Source organism: Rana temporaria, chromosome 6, assembly GCF_905171775.1.
Source record: "Rana temporaria chromosome 6, aRanTem1.1, whole genome shotgun sequence".
Taxonomy (NCBI): domain Eukaryota; kingdom Metazoa; phylum Chordata; class Amphibia; order Anura; family Ranidae; genus Rana; species Rana temporaria.
In genome coordinates this window covers 201894353-201912819 of record NC_053494.1, presented here as the reverse complement: position 1 = coordinate 201912819, position 18467 = coordinate 201894353, and the positions used below count along the sequence as shown (strand labels likewise).

General features: G+C 42.0%; 1 protein-coding gene across 3 annotated transcripts in view; it reads right to left on the bottom strand.

Moving 5' to 3' along the window:
* CCNT2 (cyclin T2) overlaps positions 1–18467 on the bottom strand; it is an 81908-nt gene that overhangs the window by 38443 nt on the left and 24998 nt on the right. Inside the window, exons 8-10 of one of the 3 annotated variants that reach the window (XM_040358095.1) lie at positions 13650–13720; positions 11507–12644; positions 11344–11411 (exon numbers count right to left, since the gene is read on the bottom strand). In XM_040358095.1, coding sequence (XP_040214029.1) covers positions 11344–11411; positions 11507–12644; positions 13650–13720 — 1277 coding nt within the window. Of the gene's footprint in view, positions 1–8979; positions 12645–13649; positions 13721–18467 lie in introns of those variants that run through there. The other 2 variants (XM_040358094.1, XM_040358093.1) reach the window with 2 other exon arrangements.

Here is an 18467-nt window from a genome sequence, read left to right as displayed (position 1 = left end):
TGCAGGAAATAAAAATTACGTGATCCCCCCCCCCATCAACACGAGGAGCTGTCCCTGACAGGAACACAGCTATTGCTTGTGGCCAATCACATGAAAAATCCAACATGCTGGTTGTTCCCAAGACTTGGGTACAATAAGCCATAGATTGAATCTCAACCGGTTCAGCAGAGACCGGCTAACATTCAAACCATCTATGGCCAGCTATAGACTATATACACCTTGCAAAGCAATTTTTTTGCTCGACAGGCCCAGAAAGTAGCTCCTCCTTTTCCAAGTATGAGCGTTAGAAATTAGGCAAGAGAGACCTAGACCACTTTAGACATTTAATAATTAAATCTTACTTCACGTAAATATAAGTAAATACCTAAAGTGTGCGCTAGGAGTAGAGCTTTAACATATTACCAACCTTAATATAGCATGGAAATCAAAATCGCACATACTTTACAGCGCTTCCATCTATGTCACATCTATGTACAAACTTTCATGTACCAAAGTATACAGGAGGCCACAAGAAATATTACGACTACATTTAAAAATGAATAAAAAGTAACATTACTCACCAGTAATTCTCAGGAGCTGTTTAAAAAAGGGTTTACATCATAAATTCACACAAATTTGGCAAATATGGTGCAGCAGTTTACAAATACACCATACCAAAGGGTACTCAATAAATGTAAACAAGATGTGAAAGGTAGAATACAGAATTCTTTATTTTAGTTATCAGAGAGTGGCAGGGTCATACCAGACGTATATAGGGAAATAATTTTGTTCCCCCAGAGAACTGAACTGATTTATAACAAAACTGACAAAAACAAAGAAACCAAAGATTCTGCTCAGCACATACACGTCGCTGCTCTGTCACTTAGGGGCTCGTTTATACAACAATCCCTGCGTTCCTATGTGCAGTGCCACGTGCGAGTTTACATGCATTTACGCAAAATCAGCAGTGAGCTTGCATTGTAATTTAATAGGCCACCTTTTTCTGAATTGCATTTACGGTATGTGTGCTCCAAGAGAAAAAAAAAAATGCAGTATGCTGTACTTAGGCACCACCATGGTGTGAAATAGGCTAATTGAAATGTAATTTTTTTGCATTTAGAAACAGGTTTGACGTCATCTGGTGTAAACAAACATTTGTCTATAAAAGGCTACAGAAGCTCCCCCTTTACGATATCACAAGTTCACATAGCAGGCACAGGAAAAAAATAAAAAAAAATATATACGATAAATAAAATTTACTTTAAAAAATAATTCTTCAATTTCCTGCCGATTTGGAAATTCATCCATAGAATTCCCAAGAAGAAAAGGGTTGTAAAAACGATATCTTGTTATGATAGCCCCCCAGACAGCTACAACCAAGATCCGTGACAGGAGCGACCAGAGTTGCGCCTTAATTTCCTATAATCTTTAGACATAAATGTTTTTTGTAAAGGGGGGGGGAAGTGAAGGGAAGATGGAAGCTGTACACCAAACATCAATACCACTGTACAAACTTTTGGTTGAGTACCGACGCAGCCTGCCTGCGTTCCTTCTACTGACATTTCACTAAAGCTGAACTCCAGGTATGATCTTCATTGCATACTTACATTGGCGCAGCTTGAACCAACACAAGTATTCATCTCTCATCTGTTTGCTTAGCATTGTCATCATTCACAAACTGCCTTGTATTTTTTTTTTCCTTAATACAAGGCATTCTCTGACTGGAGGGGCGGTGACATAATCACCACTTTTTCATCATTTTCTGGTTACATGGAGTGATGCCCAATAAAAGGAGTGAGATTGCACCCATAGTGGAGAACGAGGGTGGCTCTAAAGCAGACCATTACTGCAATAGCTGGAAAAAAGTGAGGGATTTGATTGCCCATAAAGTGGATTAGGTACAATATTTAATGTGGATTTGCACAAAAAAAAGTGGAAAACATCTATGAACACGTCAATCAATGTTTGCTACTTAGTGGACATTTTTTGTAAATTTCTAAAAGGCCAACTGCACAGTTACATAGTTAGGTTGAAAAAAAAGACAAGTCCATGCAGTTGCATCCTTACCATAACATTTTTTGTATTGGAGTGATATGTGTTCAAACTAGCAATATTTGCTTCCTATGGAGGATGTGTTTCCATCCTCCGTTGCCATAAAAGACGCTTCCAGCAGCCACTAGAGGTCCCTATTGGGAGACAGGGGGAGGGGCTCTGCACTCAGAACAGATCGCCTACGTCCCAAAAGGTAATTAAAAATGCCTTCCTTTAAAGCTGGACTCCTGGGGAAAAAAAACGAAATTAACTGCTTCCCATCCGCCTATGGACAAATGACTGGGCGGGACCATTCGTCGTTCTGGGTGGATGTCACAGGACGTCCTTCCTAGGCTGTGCTGTAGCACAATATACCACCCGCTGTGTCCACTGTACCTTTCCGCTGTTGGTACCATGTGAACGCTGTGACCAATCACATGACAATTGTACATGATGGATGGCTTCCATTCATTGTGTACAATAGTATTTGCTCGCTGTGATTGGCCACAACGAACACATGGTACAGGTAGGGCCAATCACAACGCATCTGTACCATGTGATTAGCTGTGGCTCAATCACACAGAATATACATCCACTTTATGTGCACCAATTACTGTTGCTTACCCAGTTAATCAGCCTGTAAAAGTGGCAGTGACATCTCCATGCCACCCATTCTGTGCCGAGGGCTGAGCCCTCTATAGAATGCCGGCAGACACTACAGGAAGGCATAGATACAAGACCAGTCACCTTGCACCAGAAGAACGGAGCAGTGACCGGTCTTTACTACAGGAAACTCCTGCAAAGAGGTAAAAGTACCACACTGGAAGAAATAAAGCACACCAGGATTCCAAGCACATGCCCCTTGTACTTATAAAATATTTTGCCTCAAAAGGATGGAAAGACTCAAGGGAGGCACATGCAGGAGGTATTTTTTTCTTCTTTTGTAAGGCTACTTAAGCAAGGCCACTTAATGGATTTGCAGCGTAGTAAAAGTTATGAATATAATTTCTTATATGGTGTGGCTCTATGGTGTAGAGCAGAAATTAAAAGCGTGGGCTTAAAGTGCAGTCTGCCAGGTTTAACTTAAAGGGTATTTACATTCCAGTAGGGCACATGCTAAAAAATATATATATATATATATATATATAAAAAAAAGGAAAGTACATCGTACAGTATATGTATACAAAACTCCCTCCTATTCAAGAGGTCAAATGTAACTGAATAGTTGATTGACAAGCTGTTAAAGGGCCAGCTATGGACAGTTCCAGTGTGGAATTTGCATTGGAAAGCTCTTGCTGCAAACTTAGACTCCGTTCATACTGAGTTCGATACTCAGAAATGCTCAATAAGCAAAATCCCATTCATTTCAATGGTCCCTATTCACATTTGAGCGTTTTGTCGCCTGTAGCAAATTGCCTGTCACTCCAAAAGTTACACAAGTCCCCATAGACTTCAATGGAAAATGCCTGAACAGTGAGAAATTAGCATTTTTTTTCAGGCGTTTTCTGTTCAAACAGCAGCTCCTCTCATTTTCTAGCATCCCTCCACTCCTTACACAGGTTTCTGTTGGCGACAGCAAAAACGTTCAAAATAAAGTGTGAATGGGGTCTTTAGAAGTGCTGAAATCTGCTAGCAGCAGCCAAATACTCAGTTTTCAATCAACATTTAAAAACTGAGCTAAATGGTACTTTCAAGAACTTCAAAGCAGCTTGCTGTAAGTTCCGCAAATGCTTTGTACAAGCTTGCTGTCCACATTGCTCTTATACAAGCTGAAGCCCATGTGAAACAGGCCTCAATGAGAACCAAGAGCTGTCAGTGCAAGGAAAGCTGGCCATCTTTAGCATGAGAAGACAAAAAGAGTGCAGGAACATTAGGAGTGGCCAAATCCACAATTTAGAATGTACTAGAGAGTTCAGCAACAAAAGGCTTGAACAACCACAGAAGACGACATCTGGGCTGATTGCAGAATTCTTTTCACGGTGAAGATAAACCCCTTTCACAACAGCTAAACGAATTAAAGAACACACTCCAGGAGGTAGGAGTTTTATTGTCAAAATCTACCATCAAGAGAAGACTTTGTGAATCAAAGAAATGGTTTACCACACTGTACCAACTAGAAGGCCAGATTGGACTTTAGCTATAAAAAAATAAATAAACCTAAAAAATCATGTCAAGTTCTAAAATATGATTTGGGCGCCTAAAATCATGATTAGCGTAAAGAAGAATAGTAGGAATTGAAGGGAGGCGGAAAAGAACAGCTCATGATCTGAAGCATACCACAATTAAACATGGTGTGTGAGAGAATGCAAAAAAAGTGTTGCAATTCCTAAATGGCCAAGGCCCAATTCACACAGGCTGGATCAGTTTTTCTCAGCAGTGGATCAGTCCACTGAACCCCTGCTGAGTGGAGTGGGCAGATGACATGTCAGTGTTCATTCCGCCTATGCAGAGCGGACAGAGCTGGCTCTGCTCTATGGACAGTCGATCGGATCCGGCCAGATGGAGAACAGATCCCCTTCTGTTTTTCCCGGATCAGAGGTAGGTGGGTGCAAATGGACACAAGTCGGTTTACACCCACCGCTCCACAGAGAAAATGGACGGTCCGATGGGGTCCACCTGAAAAAAGACAGGGGATTGCTCATGTAAAAGGGGCCTGAAAAAATATTTAGTTGGACACCTGGACTTCAAGCTGAAAGTTTACATGTATGCCAACCTAAAAAACTAATTTTAAAATCATTGCGGCAGTGGAGAGCAAAAAGTTTAACTTTCTGTCACTGTCCAAATATATTTTTTTCCCCCACATAATAATGGACCCTACTATCTTTAGGTGACACACAAGCTTGGAGTTTCTTTGGGTCTATGGAGATTAAATCTTTCATTGGTAATTAATTTTAGGGGGTTGCATTAGGTGGTCAAATCCCACACTGCATTTTCATATCTCAAAGGCTGATAAAGGGAATTCCCATCTGAACCTTGCATGTTTGCCTAATAGAAGGCCATGACAAAAACAAGTTGTAATTCACTTGCCACTTCCACATTTGGTTCACTTCACAGTACTGTACTTAGAATCCATCAGGCAAGCATGACGCCGTCATTAAAGCTCTAATGGTCAATACGACAGGAAAGTACTGGAAATTCTGGTAAGGATCTCTCACTCAGACACCAAAGGCCAGTATGTTCAAATTGCCAATCACACTATTAGTGGATCTAAACCCTCCTATCTGTTTCTATTGTTTAAAAAAAAACTCATCTGTTACAGTCAAGAAAGTTTCCATATTAAACTGTTTGATCTGCAGTTACCACAATGCTGCACATGTCATCAGTTATGACAGCAACCATTTAATGGCTTGACAGTTTAGCTGAGGGCACACGATACTAACAGCATTCACTGACTAATTGTTTTGGAAAACTAAATCTGGGTTGAGCCCTGCTTTAAATCTCAGCTTTACTTGGATCAGCCTTTAAAGTGACCCAACTGTTTTTCTGCTACCTCTGCCATTTCCATACCGTGCAAAAAGGCCATTGTGAGCTCTCCTCTGCTTCCTTCACAGCTCTCTAGCACTCCCTAAAGAAGCCTCTCTCAACACAAATGAACCCTTCAAATAACCTTCTGGTCTTAACTCATAATAGATAAGTGTGATGGTCAGCGGGAATGATGTTTCTTACACTTGTGGTCAATTGGGAGGAATTCTCCCTCCTTACAGATAGCTAAAAAGATCAATGGTGTCAGTGGGAGCTTATCCGAGAGGCAGAATTGCTCAGAGAACCCCAAGCAACCTCTGGAGGAACCCTAGATGAGAAACCCTGCCCTAGATAATAAGCTGTGAAACTGTAAGTCATCTTTACCTTCCAAAGTCAAATTTGCAGGAATTTCGATTGTGCATGTGTAGAAAGTCTGCCAAGTCTCTTTTCTCGATTGGTTGGAATTACTTTTACAACTAACTTAGTGCTGTGATTAGGCAGTGAATTATCAGTCAGACAATAAAAAACTTCTAGCCAATTAGGAAAGAAGACTCGTCATATCTGGGCAAGCTTATGGAAAAATAGGTACAATTTTACAGCGTTTAAAATGCTATTTAGGGATTGCTACAAGAAAATACCTTCAACAGTATCCGAGTGCAGGTGTTAGAAGAGAGGGAGGAATAGCAAGGGTCTTTTTAAGAATGCGCATTTAGAGTTCAAGCGTATCTAAATCAAAAAACAAACGTACATCAGTGGCAAGATAATCCGGCAGGTTGGTTGTACCCAAGTTGCTAGATTGATCAAATTGGGTACAGCCAGGCTGATCAACTTGGGTACTGCCAGACTGATCAACTTGGGTACAGCCAGACTGATCAACTTGGGTACAGCCAGACTGATCAACTTGGGTACAGCCAGACTGATCAACTTGGGTACAGCCAGACTGATCAACTTGGGTACAGCCAGACTGATCAACTTGGGTACAGCCAGACTGATCAACTTGGGTACAGCCAGACTGATCAACTTGGGTACAGCCAGACTGATCAACTTGGGTACAGCCAGACTGATCAATAACGGTTCAAACTGTGTATGGCCGGCCTTAGACTACAACTACTCCTTAAAGCGGGGGTTCACCCTATTCTTCTACCATTACATTCGGCATCGTAGCGCGAGCTACAGTATGCCGGTCTTACATTTTTTTATCCCCGTACTCACTGTGCTATGGATCATTGAAGATTCCGGGGAATGGGCATTCCTATGGTGAGAGAAGGTGATTGACGGCCGGCCCTGGCACGTCACGCTTCTCCGGAAATAGCCGAAATAGGCTTGGCTCTTCACGGCGCCTGCGCATAGCCTGTGCGCAGGCACCGTGAAGAGCCGAGACCTACTCCGGCTGTCTTCGGGGAGCGTGACGTGCCAGAGCCGGCCGTCAATCATCCTCCCTCTCCATAGGCACGCCCATTCCCCGCGGGAGTCGGAATCTTCAATGATCCATAGCACCGTGAGTACGGGGATTAAAAATGTAAGACCGGCATACCGTAGCTCGCGCTACGATGCCGAATGTAATGGTATAATGATGTTAAGGAGGGTGAACCACCGCTTTAATGATATCTGTGGTAGGAGCCTTGGTTGCTGCAAGGACTGGACTTTGCCTTTGTTCATTTCTAATGCATGGTGGGTTCATGGAACTAGTAGTTTACAAAAATCTAATTGTTAATGCTCCTTTCAGCTCACATGAAGTGACAAGGACACATTTCTAAGTAGTTCTGTACTTGTTAAATCTTTTCTGAGCCTGACAAAAGAAACCCAATGCAGTCACCACATCTAAGAATTGTAAGCTGTAAAATATTACATTGTTTTGGGGTTTAGATACACTTTGAAATGGAAAACCAGAATTAAAGGCCCCGAGATGGCACAAACCTAAGATAGTGATAAGCTAGTCAGGAGTGAAGAATCATTGTAGTAGCCAGTCGAGTCAATAGTCAGTAAATCTGAGCCAGGAAGAAGAAGAGTAGGCTGGTTCACTTTTAATTATTATTTAAATTCCAAATGTATGATTTTCAGGTGTATAATAAGATGCTCTTATCTGCTTTCACAAATGATCCCTAATTATGAAGCCAATTCTACCATGGGCTTCCCCTCCACATCTCGCCTAAATGGCAGGATGTCCAACAGTTGGATGTGCTGCATCAACACCTCACGAATGAGCACAGATGGGCTAACTACGCATGCACAGTCTACTGTCACTCGCAGAGCATTGACCTCCGCTACTGCTGCGAGAGGGACTGTGGATTAGGCATTTGTGTTTGGGCAAGCCATGTTCTTGTAGCAAAGTGCTCATTGGTGAGGTGTTGGGGCCACCGATCCAACAGTCAGACTTCCTGCCATCTGAACAGGACAGGGGGGAAGTCCATAGTAGAATAAGCTTGCTTCAAACATAAGGATCATTTAATGCATGGTGCCCAGACAGTAGCCCACAACCTACTGCTTTGGGATGGCTAATGCCGACCCGCTGTCCCAGAGCATCAGTGTTGTGGATGGAGCTAGCTGTAGAGGAAGCAAGCAGCTGTGGAGGCAGCAGTGCCGCAAAATCAGATGCTTCCCCTATAGCAGCGGCTCATCCAGGTGGAGGGATACCAAATGTACTTCATGCCCGGGACAGCAAGAGCACAGTCGGTGATGCCTGCAAATTTGCAGAGGCGATTCCTGCAGATCAGAAAGTGGAAGATTCAATTAAGGTCAGTGTATGTGTCAATCAGTTCTGCATTGGTCATTAGCCTGCTTTCAAACTGATCGCAGTGCACTTATGGGTTACCTGCACTGAGCCATAGACCTCTATTAAATCCTGTGGATTTGGTGCGCTTTCAGAAAGTGCACCACACATGCAAAATATAATAGTCTATGGGGTTTATTTACTAAAGTCAAATCCACTTTGCACTGCAAGTGCACTTGGAAACGCAGTCGCTGTAGATCTGAGGGTGGCATGCAAGGAAAATAAAACAGCATTTTCTTTGTACATAATTAGACGACAGAAATTAGCAGAGCTTCCCCTCATTTCAGATCTACAGCGACGCACTTCCAGTTGCACTTATAGTGCAAAGTGGATTTGCCTTTAGTAAATCAACCCCTATGTCTAATAACAGTCTATGGCAAAGTGCAGCTAACCCACAGGAAAGTGTTACCCAAATCCACAGCACATAAGTGTGAAAGCAGCCTTATATGGGGCTCAGGGCAGTATGGGCTTGTTTGTGACCCGGGACAGGTTACCAAATTACTTAAGTGTACCTCACTTAATGGTAGACCGCATCTTAATGTGCACCTAAAGCTGTAATGCATATGGAATTTAAAAACAATTAAAGATGAACTAACCTGTTCACAAAAGATTAAAAGGTTGGTTTGTTTTTTGTGCACTGGCATTTTCCACCCTTGGAATAAATTGTTGTCAAAGGGAGGCACACACAAAGAATTACATATCCAGAACACTTACAGAAAATGATACAGGTCACCGCGCAAACTTGTATTTACATTTATTATCATTCTGGCGTAACAATATCAGTAATACATGTATACACTGTAAGGCTAGGAGTAGTCATTGGTTTATAGCAAGAATGCCGACGGTTTATTATTTTGACAAAAAAAAAAAAAAATTGCATACTGGCTAGAACCATTTCAAACGTCACCTCCTGTGCATTCACTCAAAATCATCAGACTACCACAATGAAATGAACGTTCAGGTATACAGAATTAGAGCAGAGGACGAATGTTCCAAGTTTACAGTGAGCTTTGTTAAACTTTTTTTACTAAATCCCTACACATGATCAGAACAGCCATCTTGTGCCTGAGCCGCAATGCAGGAGCTTATGACGTCACTTCCTGTCAAGTTTCTAGTGAGACAATTGGCTGTAAAGTTTGTTCCACTAAAAAGCTCCCACCACAGCACACAGACACATTTGCCAAGCACCATCTCTATAACATTAAACATACAATCCAGTTTTTTGTTTGTTTCCAAAGTGACTTACAATAGTGCATACAGTACTTTCAAATACAAAGTAATGAATAAAAATATACGCTTTATTTTCTGGTCTGTCAGCACTGAGTACATATACAGTAAAATGAGAAGACTGGTCACTGAATAGGATTGAGAAGATTCAGGAGGCAAAAAAAAAAAAAAAAAGTATATAAAAAATGTTTTTACAGTTTCATTAAAAACAGACCGCACATACTATGAACACGCAACATCCAGATAGCGACAGAATGGAGGGGAGTGGTTTTCACGGTCATTTAGAGTAAAGCAAAAAAAAAACATGAAACCCTCCCAACATCAAACCTCACAAGTACAATGCAAAAGTCAGTGACAACTGCCCCGCTAAAATGAAAAACAAAAAAACAGGATGTAGCAATTTTTCAACTCTCGCGTGAGGACTGCATTTATTTGGGAAAGTTTATGAATTGGCAAAATGACAAGTACATTCTGACACGCTAATAAAAACAGTGATCCTATGGGCTATTAAAATAACTTTTGGTTAAAAAAAAAAAAAGAAAGAAAAAAAAAACCTAACAAATCACTACGGAAGTTTTTTTCCTTTTCCTTTTTTTTTTTTTTTTCTTTACAAATATGAAGTTTTTTTGTCGTTTGTTTAAATTACATGAATCTACAATTACCTTTACCATCAACTCTGTCTATATTACTGCATCAAGCCAATAAACACTTAAATGCACTTCACAGCAAAAGATTATGTAAACTTATTTTTTTTTTTTTTTCTTTTTTCCTACTTCCTTCGCAACCCTGAGGACTGAGAAAGAGCCAGTCACTGCGTTTTAAAAGAAAAAGAAAAAAAGAGGCACGTGCGCTCTCCCCCTACTGCCGCTCTGGTGATGCTTACGGGTAAAGTCTGCTTCACAGGCTACAACAAAAATGTCCTCTTTAGTGGTTTTCAGCTGATTCCATTAAGGCCTACAGTTTACTGTCCTAGTGCCACGAAAGCCTTCTGATTCCAGGCCATTGTAGCACAGAATACATTTTTTGTTTTGTTTTAAGGAGACGAGGCAAAGCCATCTTTGTTGTGTTTAGTATTTTTCGATGGACTATGACGAGATAAAATAAAGTTAAATCTGTATATTGTTATTCTTACAAGCAGCTCCAAACCTGAGTATTTTATGGTTATATCTAAACATACAAAAATGTATGTACATTTTTTTTCTCCACCTTCTTGTAAACAGTTGTCCGTATAATCTGTTTTTATCCCTTTATCTATGAGACATGCATATCATACATTTTAAATATACAAAAAGAAAAAAAAAAAAAAAAGTTTTTTATACACATCTGACAAAATCTAAGCATCAAGGAACTGCTGGGCAGCCAACGCCGAAGGCGGAGTTAACCAGGCTTGAAGCAATCTATCGACTTAGAAGCAAACCCATCCGCTCTCTTATGTTCATAGAATTGAAGAAATACTGAGTTTTTTTTAGTTTTTTTGCACTTTCCATGCAATTACAGTATTTATAATAACACTATCATATGTGGAGATAGACATTTCACTAAACCTCTTCTTTTTTGAGGGATAAGAGCAGCACTTAAACATTTATTGAAACTGCGGCAACAGGTGTTACCATTGGTTAGATAAGGAAGTTTTTTCCATACTAACTTTTCTGTTTTAAATTAAAAAAAATATATATAATATATACATGATAAAAAGGGGAGGGGGCAAATAGGGTTGGGAAGTGGTGGGGGGGAGTGGGCAGGGAGAAGCCGTTTAAAATTTAAAAAGCGCTAATCACATGTTCATTCCTTGGGCACTTAACAGCGAATCAAGCATGTCGAATGTATCTTTGTAGTCCATATGCTGGCTGTTTGCACCGTACTCGTGACTGGCATCAGGGCCGTTGCTCTCCACTGGCTTCTTTTCCAGTTTCACGAGGGTGCTGAGATGCCCGTAGCCCACCTGGTATGTGACAGGGGGAGGAGGGAGTAAGGGATGGTTAAGAACAGTGTTGTGCGAGGATATATACTGCTTAACAGAGGAAGAACTAGAGGAACTACCTGAACTTTTGGAACTTTTGCCCGTTTTGGTGTGGTGGTTGTAAGAGGCGTCATTGGAATGCGGCCTCTTCCTTGAGGAGCTGGAGCTCGAGGTACCACCATCCTTGGGCACACCAACAGGACTCCGTAAAACAGTCGTTGGCATCCCATCTATGCAAAGTTTATTGCTGTTGTTGCTGCTCCCGCTGCTGTAGTGTGAATGGGAATGCTTGTGGCTGCTACTATGGTGCCGATTGGAAGAATGTTCTTTGTGCTTGTCTCTGTGTTCCTTGCTCACATGAGGGCTTGAGTGCTTGCTCTTGCCACTGCCCTCATCGGATGAGCTGTGTCGGTCTGCGGAAGAGACTTTTATTTTCATTTTCAAGTCCTCTTTGCTGGAGCCTCTCTCCGTCGGTGGGATGGGAATCCGCAACTTAAGGGAGCCGCCTTTATCCCTTTTTTCGGAAGAATGTTTGTCGGTCTTCTCTGTGGTAGAGATCGGAATTTTCATTTTGATAGGGGAGGCGACGGAGCTGCCGCCAGGAAATTGTCCATGTTTTTTATGCGACTGCTGCGGTTGATCAAGGTGACCAGCTGGGATCTGATCGCAATCAATGTCAACAGTTTCAAGCTTGCGTTTCTCTCTGTACTTGTCCAAAGACATTTTATGGGACATTGTTACAGGCGGAGCATAAATCTGTCCTTGGTGTTTGCTGCTGGATGTCTTGTGACTGTGTTCCTGCTTCACCGTATGCTCAGAACCTTTCTCGGACCGATGATGTAAACCAGGGTGGAGTTGAGCTATATTGAACTGAGCCGCCGAAAGGGAACCATCTTGCTTCTGGCTGTATGCTTGATCGTTTCTAGACTGTTCCGGTTGTTGAGGCCATTCATGATGGGATGAAATGGTGAAGGATGTACCAGGCATGGCTAACATTGACAGTTCATCAGCATTATGGGTTGCCTGAAGGGGCATGCTTCCTGAGTTCAGGGCTACAGGTGCAGGAAATGCAGATGTTGAAGGCTTGGGAAAAGTGGCGCTTGAAGTGATGCCAACTACAGGGTCCACCAAAATTGAGTTTGGGACTAAAGAAGAGTTAAGGAGGGAGTTGTCAAGCTGTCCGTCTGCCTTGGGCTTCCTTGCCGCTTGGGTGGCCTGAAAGAAAATTGTAATTGAATAAATGTTTAGAAATTCCAAAATATAAAACTGTAGGCAAGGATAACACAGGAAAGAATAGTTCAAAAAAAATTAAATGCAACAAAACTTGCAACTTACTAATACAAATTTTTGTTATCAAGCTTCTGGATCACAGAAGTTTTTGTTTTTTTTTAAATAATTGAGTTGCCCAATTTCTTCTTTGTTCATTCCTCGGGCAATTGAACTTGTGCGACTTGAAAGCCACGTGATTTTAACGCGATTTTGCCACGACTTGAAGCAATGCCCGTGTGATCTTGAGGTCTATGGACTTCAAGTTGCATCAAAGTCGGACCAAAGTAGTTCAGGGACTTGAAATAGCACAGATATGAATGGTACTCATTGGAAATCATGGGGTACGACTTGTCATGCGACTTTGCAGTCCAAAGTCGCATAAGTGTGAAAGGGGCCTAAAGCTGATCTTTGAGCAAAGAGTAAAATAAATATATAAAATTCCTAACTGGGAGCTGTAATACCAACTGAGTATTCGTATTTTTGCCCATCAAGTTCTGAAATTTACAGAGCCCTGCCAAAAATTCTGTTACAGATGTAGACTGTAGAAGAGGTACAGTGGTGTCCCCTTCACTCCTAGCTTGCTGAATGGACAACTGAAGACACACTGAAAGGCCCTCCCTTTCCTCTTGGCATATTCCTTTGAAGCATACTTGACTGGCATTGGATGCCCAGATTGAAAAAGGCTGATACCAAGTTAGGTACCTTTAGTAGAGCTGCATCTATAACAAATTTAATGATCTATTAATGAATAATGAAAATTTTCAAAAACCAACGCTGGCATTAGAAAAATAGCCATTTCATGTTTGAGGGCACAAATGAAGCTGCCTAAAACTGCAGTAAGTTACCATGATTGAGGTGTAGTAACCAACTGGCAAACCTAGAACACCAGTGCACTAGTTGATTTAATCTCAATGGACATTTGCAATGCCGTTTCAGAACAAAACTCTTTACCCTCCAGTTGCGAATCTTCTTCAGTCGGCTAGGCGTTTTCTCGAGAATTTGCAGGAATTCGTGCGTCAATTCTGTAAAAAAACAAAAATATACAATAAGGATTACATGAGCTGATAAGAGGCTCTTTCCTTTTTTGTCAAATAATTTTAGCTTTAAAGTGGAATTCCAGGTTATATGCAAGCTTAAAGGAGTTGTAAAGGCGGAATTAAACCGAAAAAATAAAATATTCAAAAAGTGTAGCTGCTGACTTTTAATAATCAGACACTCCTGTCCCACGGTCCATCGATGTATGTGTACAAAAGCCCCCCTCTCCATGGCGCCAGAATTTTTACTGTGAGCGCCTGGCTAAAATTTTTGGATGGAACTCCACTTTAATGCATTAAGATAAAACAAACTTGGGTGTAGCAGCCATCCCAGCACCCCCTAATACTTACCTGAACTCCATCTCTCCAGCAATGTCTAAGCTGTCCAGCCTTCTGATTGGCTGAGAGACAGCAGCGGCGCCACTGACTACCGAGGCTGTTAGCCAATTATGGGGGATGTGGACGGGTTGGGGCTTCATGTCTAAATGGACAAATGGAGCTGTGACTTGACTCCAGTGCCCCCATAGAAAGCGGCTGACTGTGGGGGGCACTCAATAGGAAGGAGGGGCCAGGAGCAGCAAAGAGGGACCCGGGCTGCTCTGTGCAAACCAACTGCACAGAAGAAGTATAACATGTTTGTTTTTTGTTTTTAAAAATAGACTTTACAAACCACTGTAAACCTGCTCCCAACTCCTATTCTAATTACCCTGTAGAAGGATGCTTATACTTAACTATTCTCAGTGCGCTCCAGTCCAGTCACGGTATTGTCTTTCAACAGTGGCTTCAAGGAAGTGGAGGGGAAGCCAACATGTGCCCCATTGCAAGCCTATGGGTGACGCCACCGCCCAGGCATTGCACTTGTTGGCGATCTTTCCTCTCCACTGAAGCTAAGGGAGATCACATGACCGGAGTGGAATGCTCCAAAATAGGCAAGTATATTCATCTTTCTTCTACAGGGGAGTTAGAAGGGGGCGGTAGAAGTTTTAGACTGAAAGACTGGAATTTCACTTTAATGTTTATTTATTTTTAATCTGCTTACTTAACGATCTACAATAAGCAAAGACCCAACCAACAGCTATACATTTTAGATACAATTTAAGAAAAAAAAAAAAAAAAAAGGGCAGTTTAAACATTTCAAAGTAAATTGTCAGCCCAATTTATTTTTTATATAATGTAGGGAATGACTAGAACCTCTGTTGGGGATTTACTGCTGTCTGAGGCTCAGATTTCACCTTACTTCCAGGCCAGGGGCAATGTTTTATCAGACAGTAAATGAAGGAAGCGCTTCAACAGCAAAGTAGACAAAATTAAAAATGCTTTAAAAAGGAGAAGTCCAGCCTGGGCTCGTTAGCTGGGCTTCTCCTGTGATCCAGTTTCAGCAGGGGTCTGAAGTTCACAATCTGCTGACGTCAGTGGAATAAGTCAAGGCACTGCGCCATCGTGAAAAAGTCTGGATCTGCCAGGTGCCTGGACTGATGCCTATCCGCGTTTCACTGATAAACCCGCTCCCTGCCCCTCCACAGCTCAGCGCTCCAATGAGCATGGAGGAGTAGAGGGGAGAGCCGATGATTGACAGTCAGCAGCTCTCCGCTTGGGGATCTGTGAGAACCAAGCCATCGGCGGTGTTTGATGGCTCGGTTCTCAGTGCAGAGGCGGCGGGGACAGATGAAGCATCCACTTAGGCAAGTATAATGGGGGGGGTATATTTCTTTACAAAAAAGCCAAACACCTGTCATCTTTATTATATGGTTTATTTTCCTGTTAAGAGACAATTCACACCAGACAGGAAGCAAGGGGTAATTAAATGGAAGTATAACATGACAGGGGACCAGGAATTTAAACAAAGGATTTTTGACTTGCCAGTAAAATCTGTTAGAGTGCAGGACACATATCTTTAAATTGTTACGATTGGGTTATCTGCAGCTACCTTCAGGTGATTGGACACAAAAGCGAAAGCTGCATGGCCTTCCCCTTATATAACCTCTCCCACTCTCAGCTAGCTTCAGTTTTGTAGCAAGCAATAGGGAGTCTATTAGGGGAGGCACACCTGATTACTGGAAAGTCAAAAATTATATTTTCTTACAACTGGGACATTCAAAGTAGTCCATCTGAGGGGTGGGCAACACAGAAATCCACACCAAAGAGGTTAAGAAAGGCAGTTCACCATCTGAACATGTCACGCTCATATTTAGGGTTAACATGTTCAGCAACATTCTCTTTCTGCCCTGTAATAGTGGGCTGGAGCACGCAGCACACATTTTAAAATCAGCAGGGCTCCGCTGTGAATGAAGGAAATACAAGTCCGATCTTCCACCGCAGCAGGTGGATTGTAGTTCTCAATGGACTGTGAAGGCACGGATGGGCGTCATGGTTCACGGACACTTCCTCCAGCTTTCAAACAGAAAGCATGTGCAGAGGTAAAGGCAAGATTGCTGGAACAAAATGGCCAAAATGTGTCCTTTAATGACACTCAAGGCCTGATGCTGATCAAAAGCAGAGCTGGAGGACAAAATACATTCCAAGGAGTACTTTCTAGGATGAAAGTTCCTCAACTTGTATCAAGGAATGGTATCAAGGAAAAGAGACCTTCCAGATGTGATGATAGAATTTGAAAGTGACGATTTCAGGACTGTGGTTTCAACAGGTATGCTGTTAAAGCCAGCGACTGAGAAGCAGACTGGAATGCTGCCATTAGGACAGAAGATCCAGACTATCGCAAAGAACCCACAGAGAGTCCATCAAGCTGCAATAGTCTGGAGTGAATTTGGCTGTCCAGGACAAGGCCTAACCATTAGACCCAAGAAACGTATGCAGGCACAAATAGAGGGGTTTCCCTTGCAGGAGAACAGAGGGACAGAAGTTTGTCCCAAAGCAAGAAGATCCTGGAAAAAGGACTGTTTAACCTTAGGCCCAGGAACTCCAATCTGTGCGATGGGCAAAGTGATGACTTCCCCATATTGAGGATTCAACCAAAGCTCTGCAGAGTCTGCACTGTCTGCTGGATAATGGCCGGCGGGGAGGACTGGTAGCAGATCATCTAGATTGCCCACTACATGAATTCTCTTGAGCACGAAGCAAAGCCAATAAAGCCAGGGCAAGTAATCTCCTTGATGTACTTGTAGTACAAAAAGGGACCAAACATTCACCTTTGTGGGGTGACCACTCAAGACTCTTCTTACATGGGAGCTCAGCTGACCAGCATTAAAGCCAAAGCATCCTGGTCATGTGAATCGACAGAAGACTCATCCTGGAGATCTCACAAAGTGGCTGCCAAGCTGTTGCCAGTTAACTAGCGTCCCACAAATAGAGCTTTCTTTTGGTGGTATTTGATCACCTCTGCGGTTTTTATTTTTTGTTCTATAAACAAAAATAGAGCAACAATTTTGAAAAAAAAATCAATATTTTTTACTTTTTGCTATAATAAATTTCCCCCAAAAAAAAAAATATATATATATATATATATATATATATATATATATATATATATATATATATATATATATATATATATATATATATATATATATATATATATATATATAAATTCCTCAGTTTAGGCCGATACGTATTCTTCTACATATTTTTTGGGGGAAAAAAAAAAAAAAAAAAAATCGCAATAAGCGTTTATCGGTTGGTTTGCGCAAAATTTATAGCGTTTACAAAATAGGGGATAGTTTTATTGCATTTGCATTATGGTGGACACTTTGCACAATTTTGACACATTTTTGGGACCATTGTCATTTTCACAGCAAAAATGCATTTAAAATGCATTCTTTATTGTGGAAATGACAGTTGCAGTTTGGGAGTTAACCACAGGGGGCGCTGAAGGAGTTATGTTTCACCTAGTGTGTGTTTACAACTGTAGCGGGGTGTGGCTGTAGGAGTGACGTCATCGATTGTGTCTCCCTATAAAGAGGATGACACGATTGATGCAGCCGCCACAGTGAAGCACGGGGAAGCCGTGTTTACACGCGGCTCTCCGCGTTCTTCAGCTCCGGGGACCGATCGCGGGACCCCAGCGGCGATCGGGTCCGCTGGTCCCGGAGCTTCGGACCGGACGTGCCGGTACGTCCATCTGCCCAGCCGTGCCATTCTGTGGACGTAAATCTACAGGCGGCGGTCCTTAAGTGGTTAAGGCAATTTAAGGGACATCATTGCTGGATAACATGAAGTGAGCAGACACAGAATGCTCCAACCCTAAGCAGAGTATATAGCGTCAATAAGGGTAACTATGATATCCTTAAGCTTGGACCTCCTGAAGGAAAAATGGTCATCCTCAACTACCACCTCCACTCTGGATAAAGTGAATGGCCCAAGGGCAAAATTAGAGAGCAACTGAGAAGCTAAAGAGGTATGGCTGTGACCCCTGCAATCCCTGCTTTTATTAGGCAGGAAATTCTGCCCATGAAATCTGCAATTGTGGCAGAAAATTCCTCCCGTCCTCGTCTTGGTGACATTTTCACTGCAACAGCAAATGATGGAAAACCTTTTTGCCACCAGAGCAAAAGATAAGGGGAAAAACCTTTTCAGGTGGCAACTGTCCCTAGGGCACTTTGGCGAGATTTCCTCTCAATCCATATTGCATCTCTGGTACAGAAAGGGACTGAAAATCTCCTCAAATGGGACAGACAACAAAAAAATAAGTTGACAGCGGTTTTAAGTCTTCCCTATTCTATCCAAAACTAAAGAAAAAAGGCTATACATACACTTTATGAGGACTGGATAGAGTTAAAGC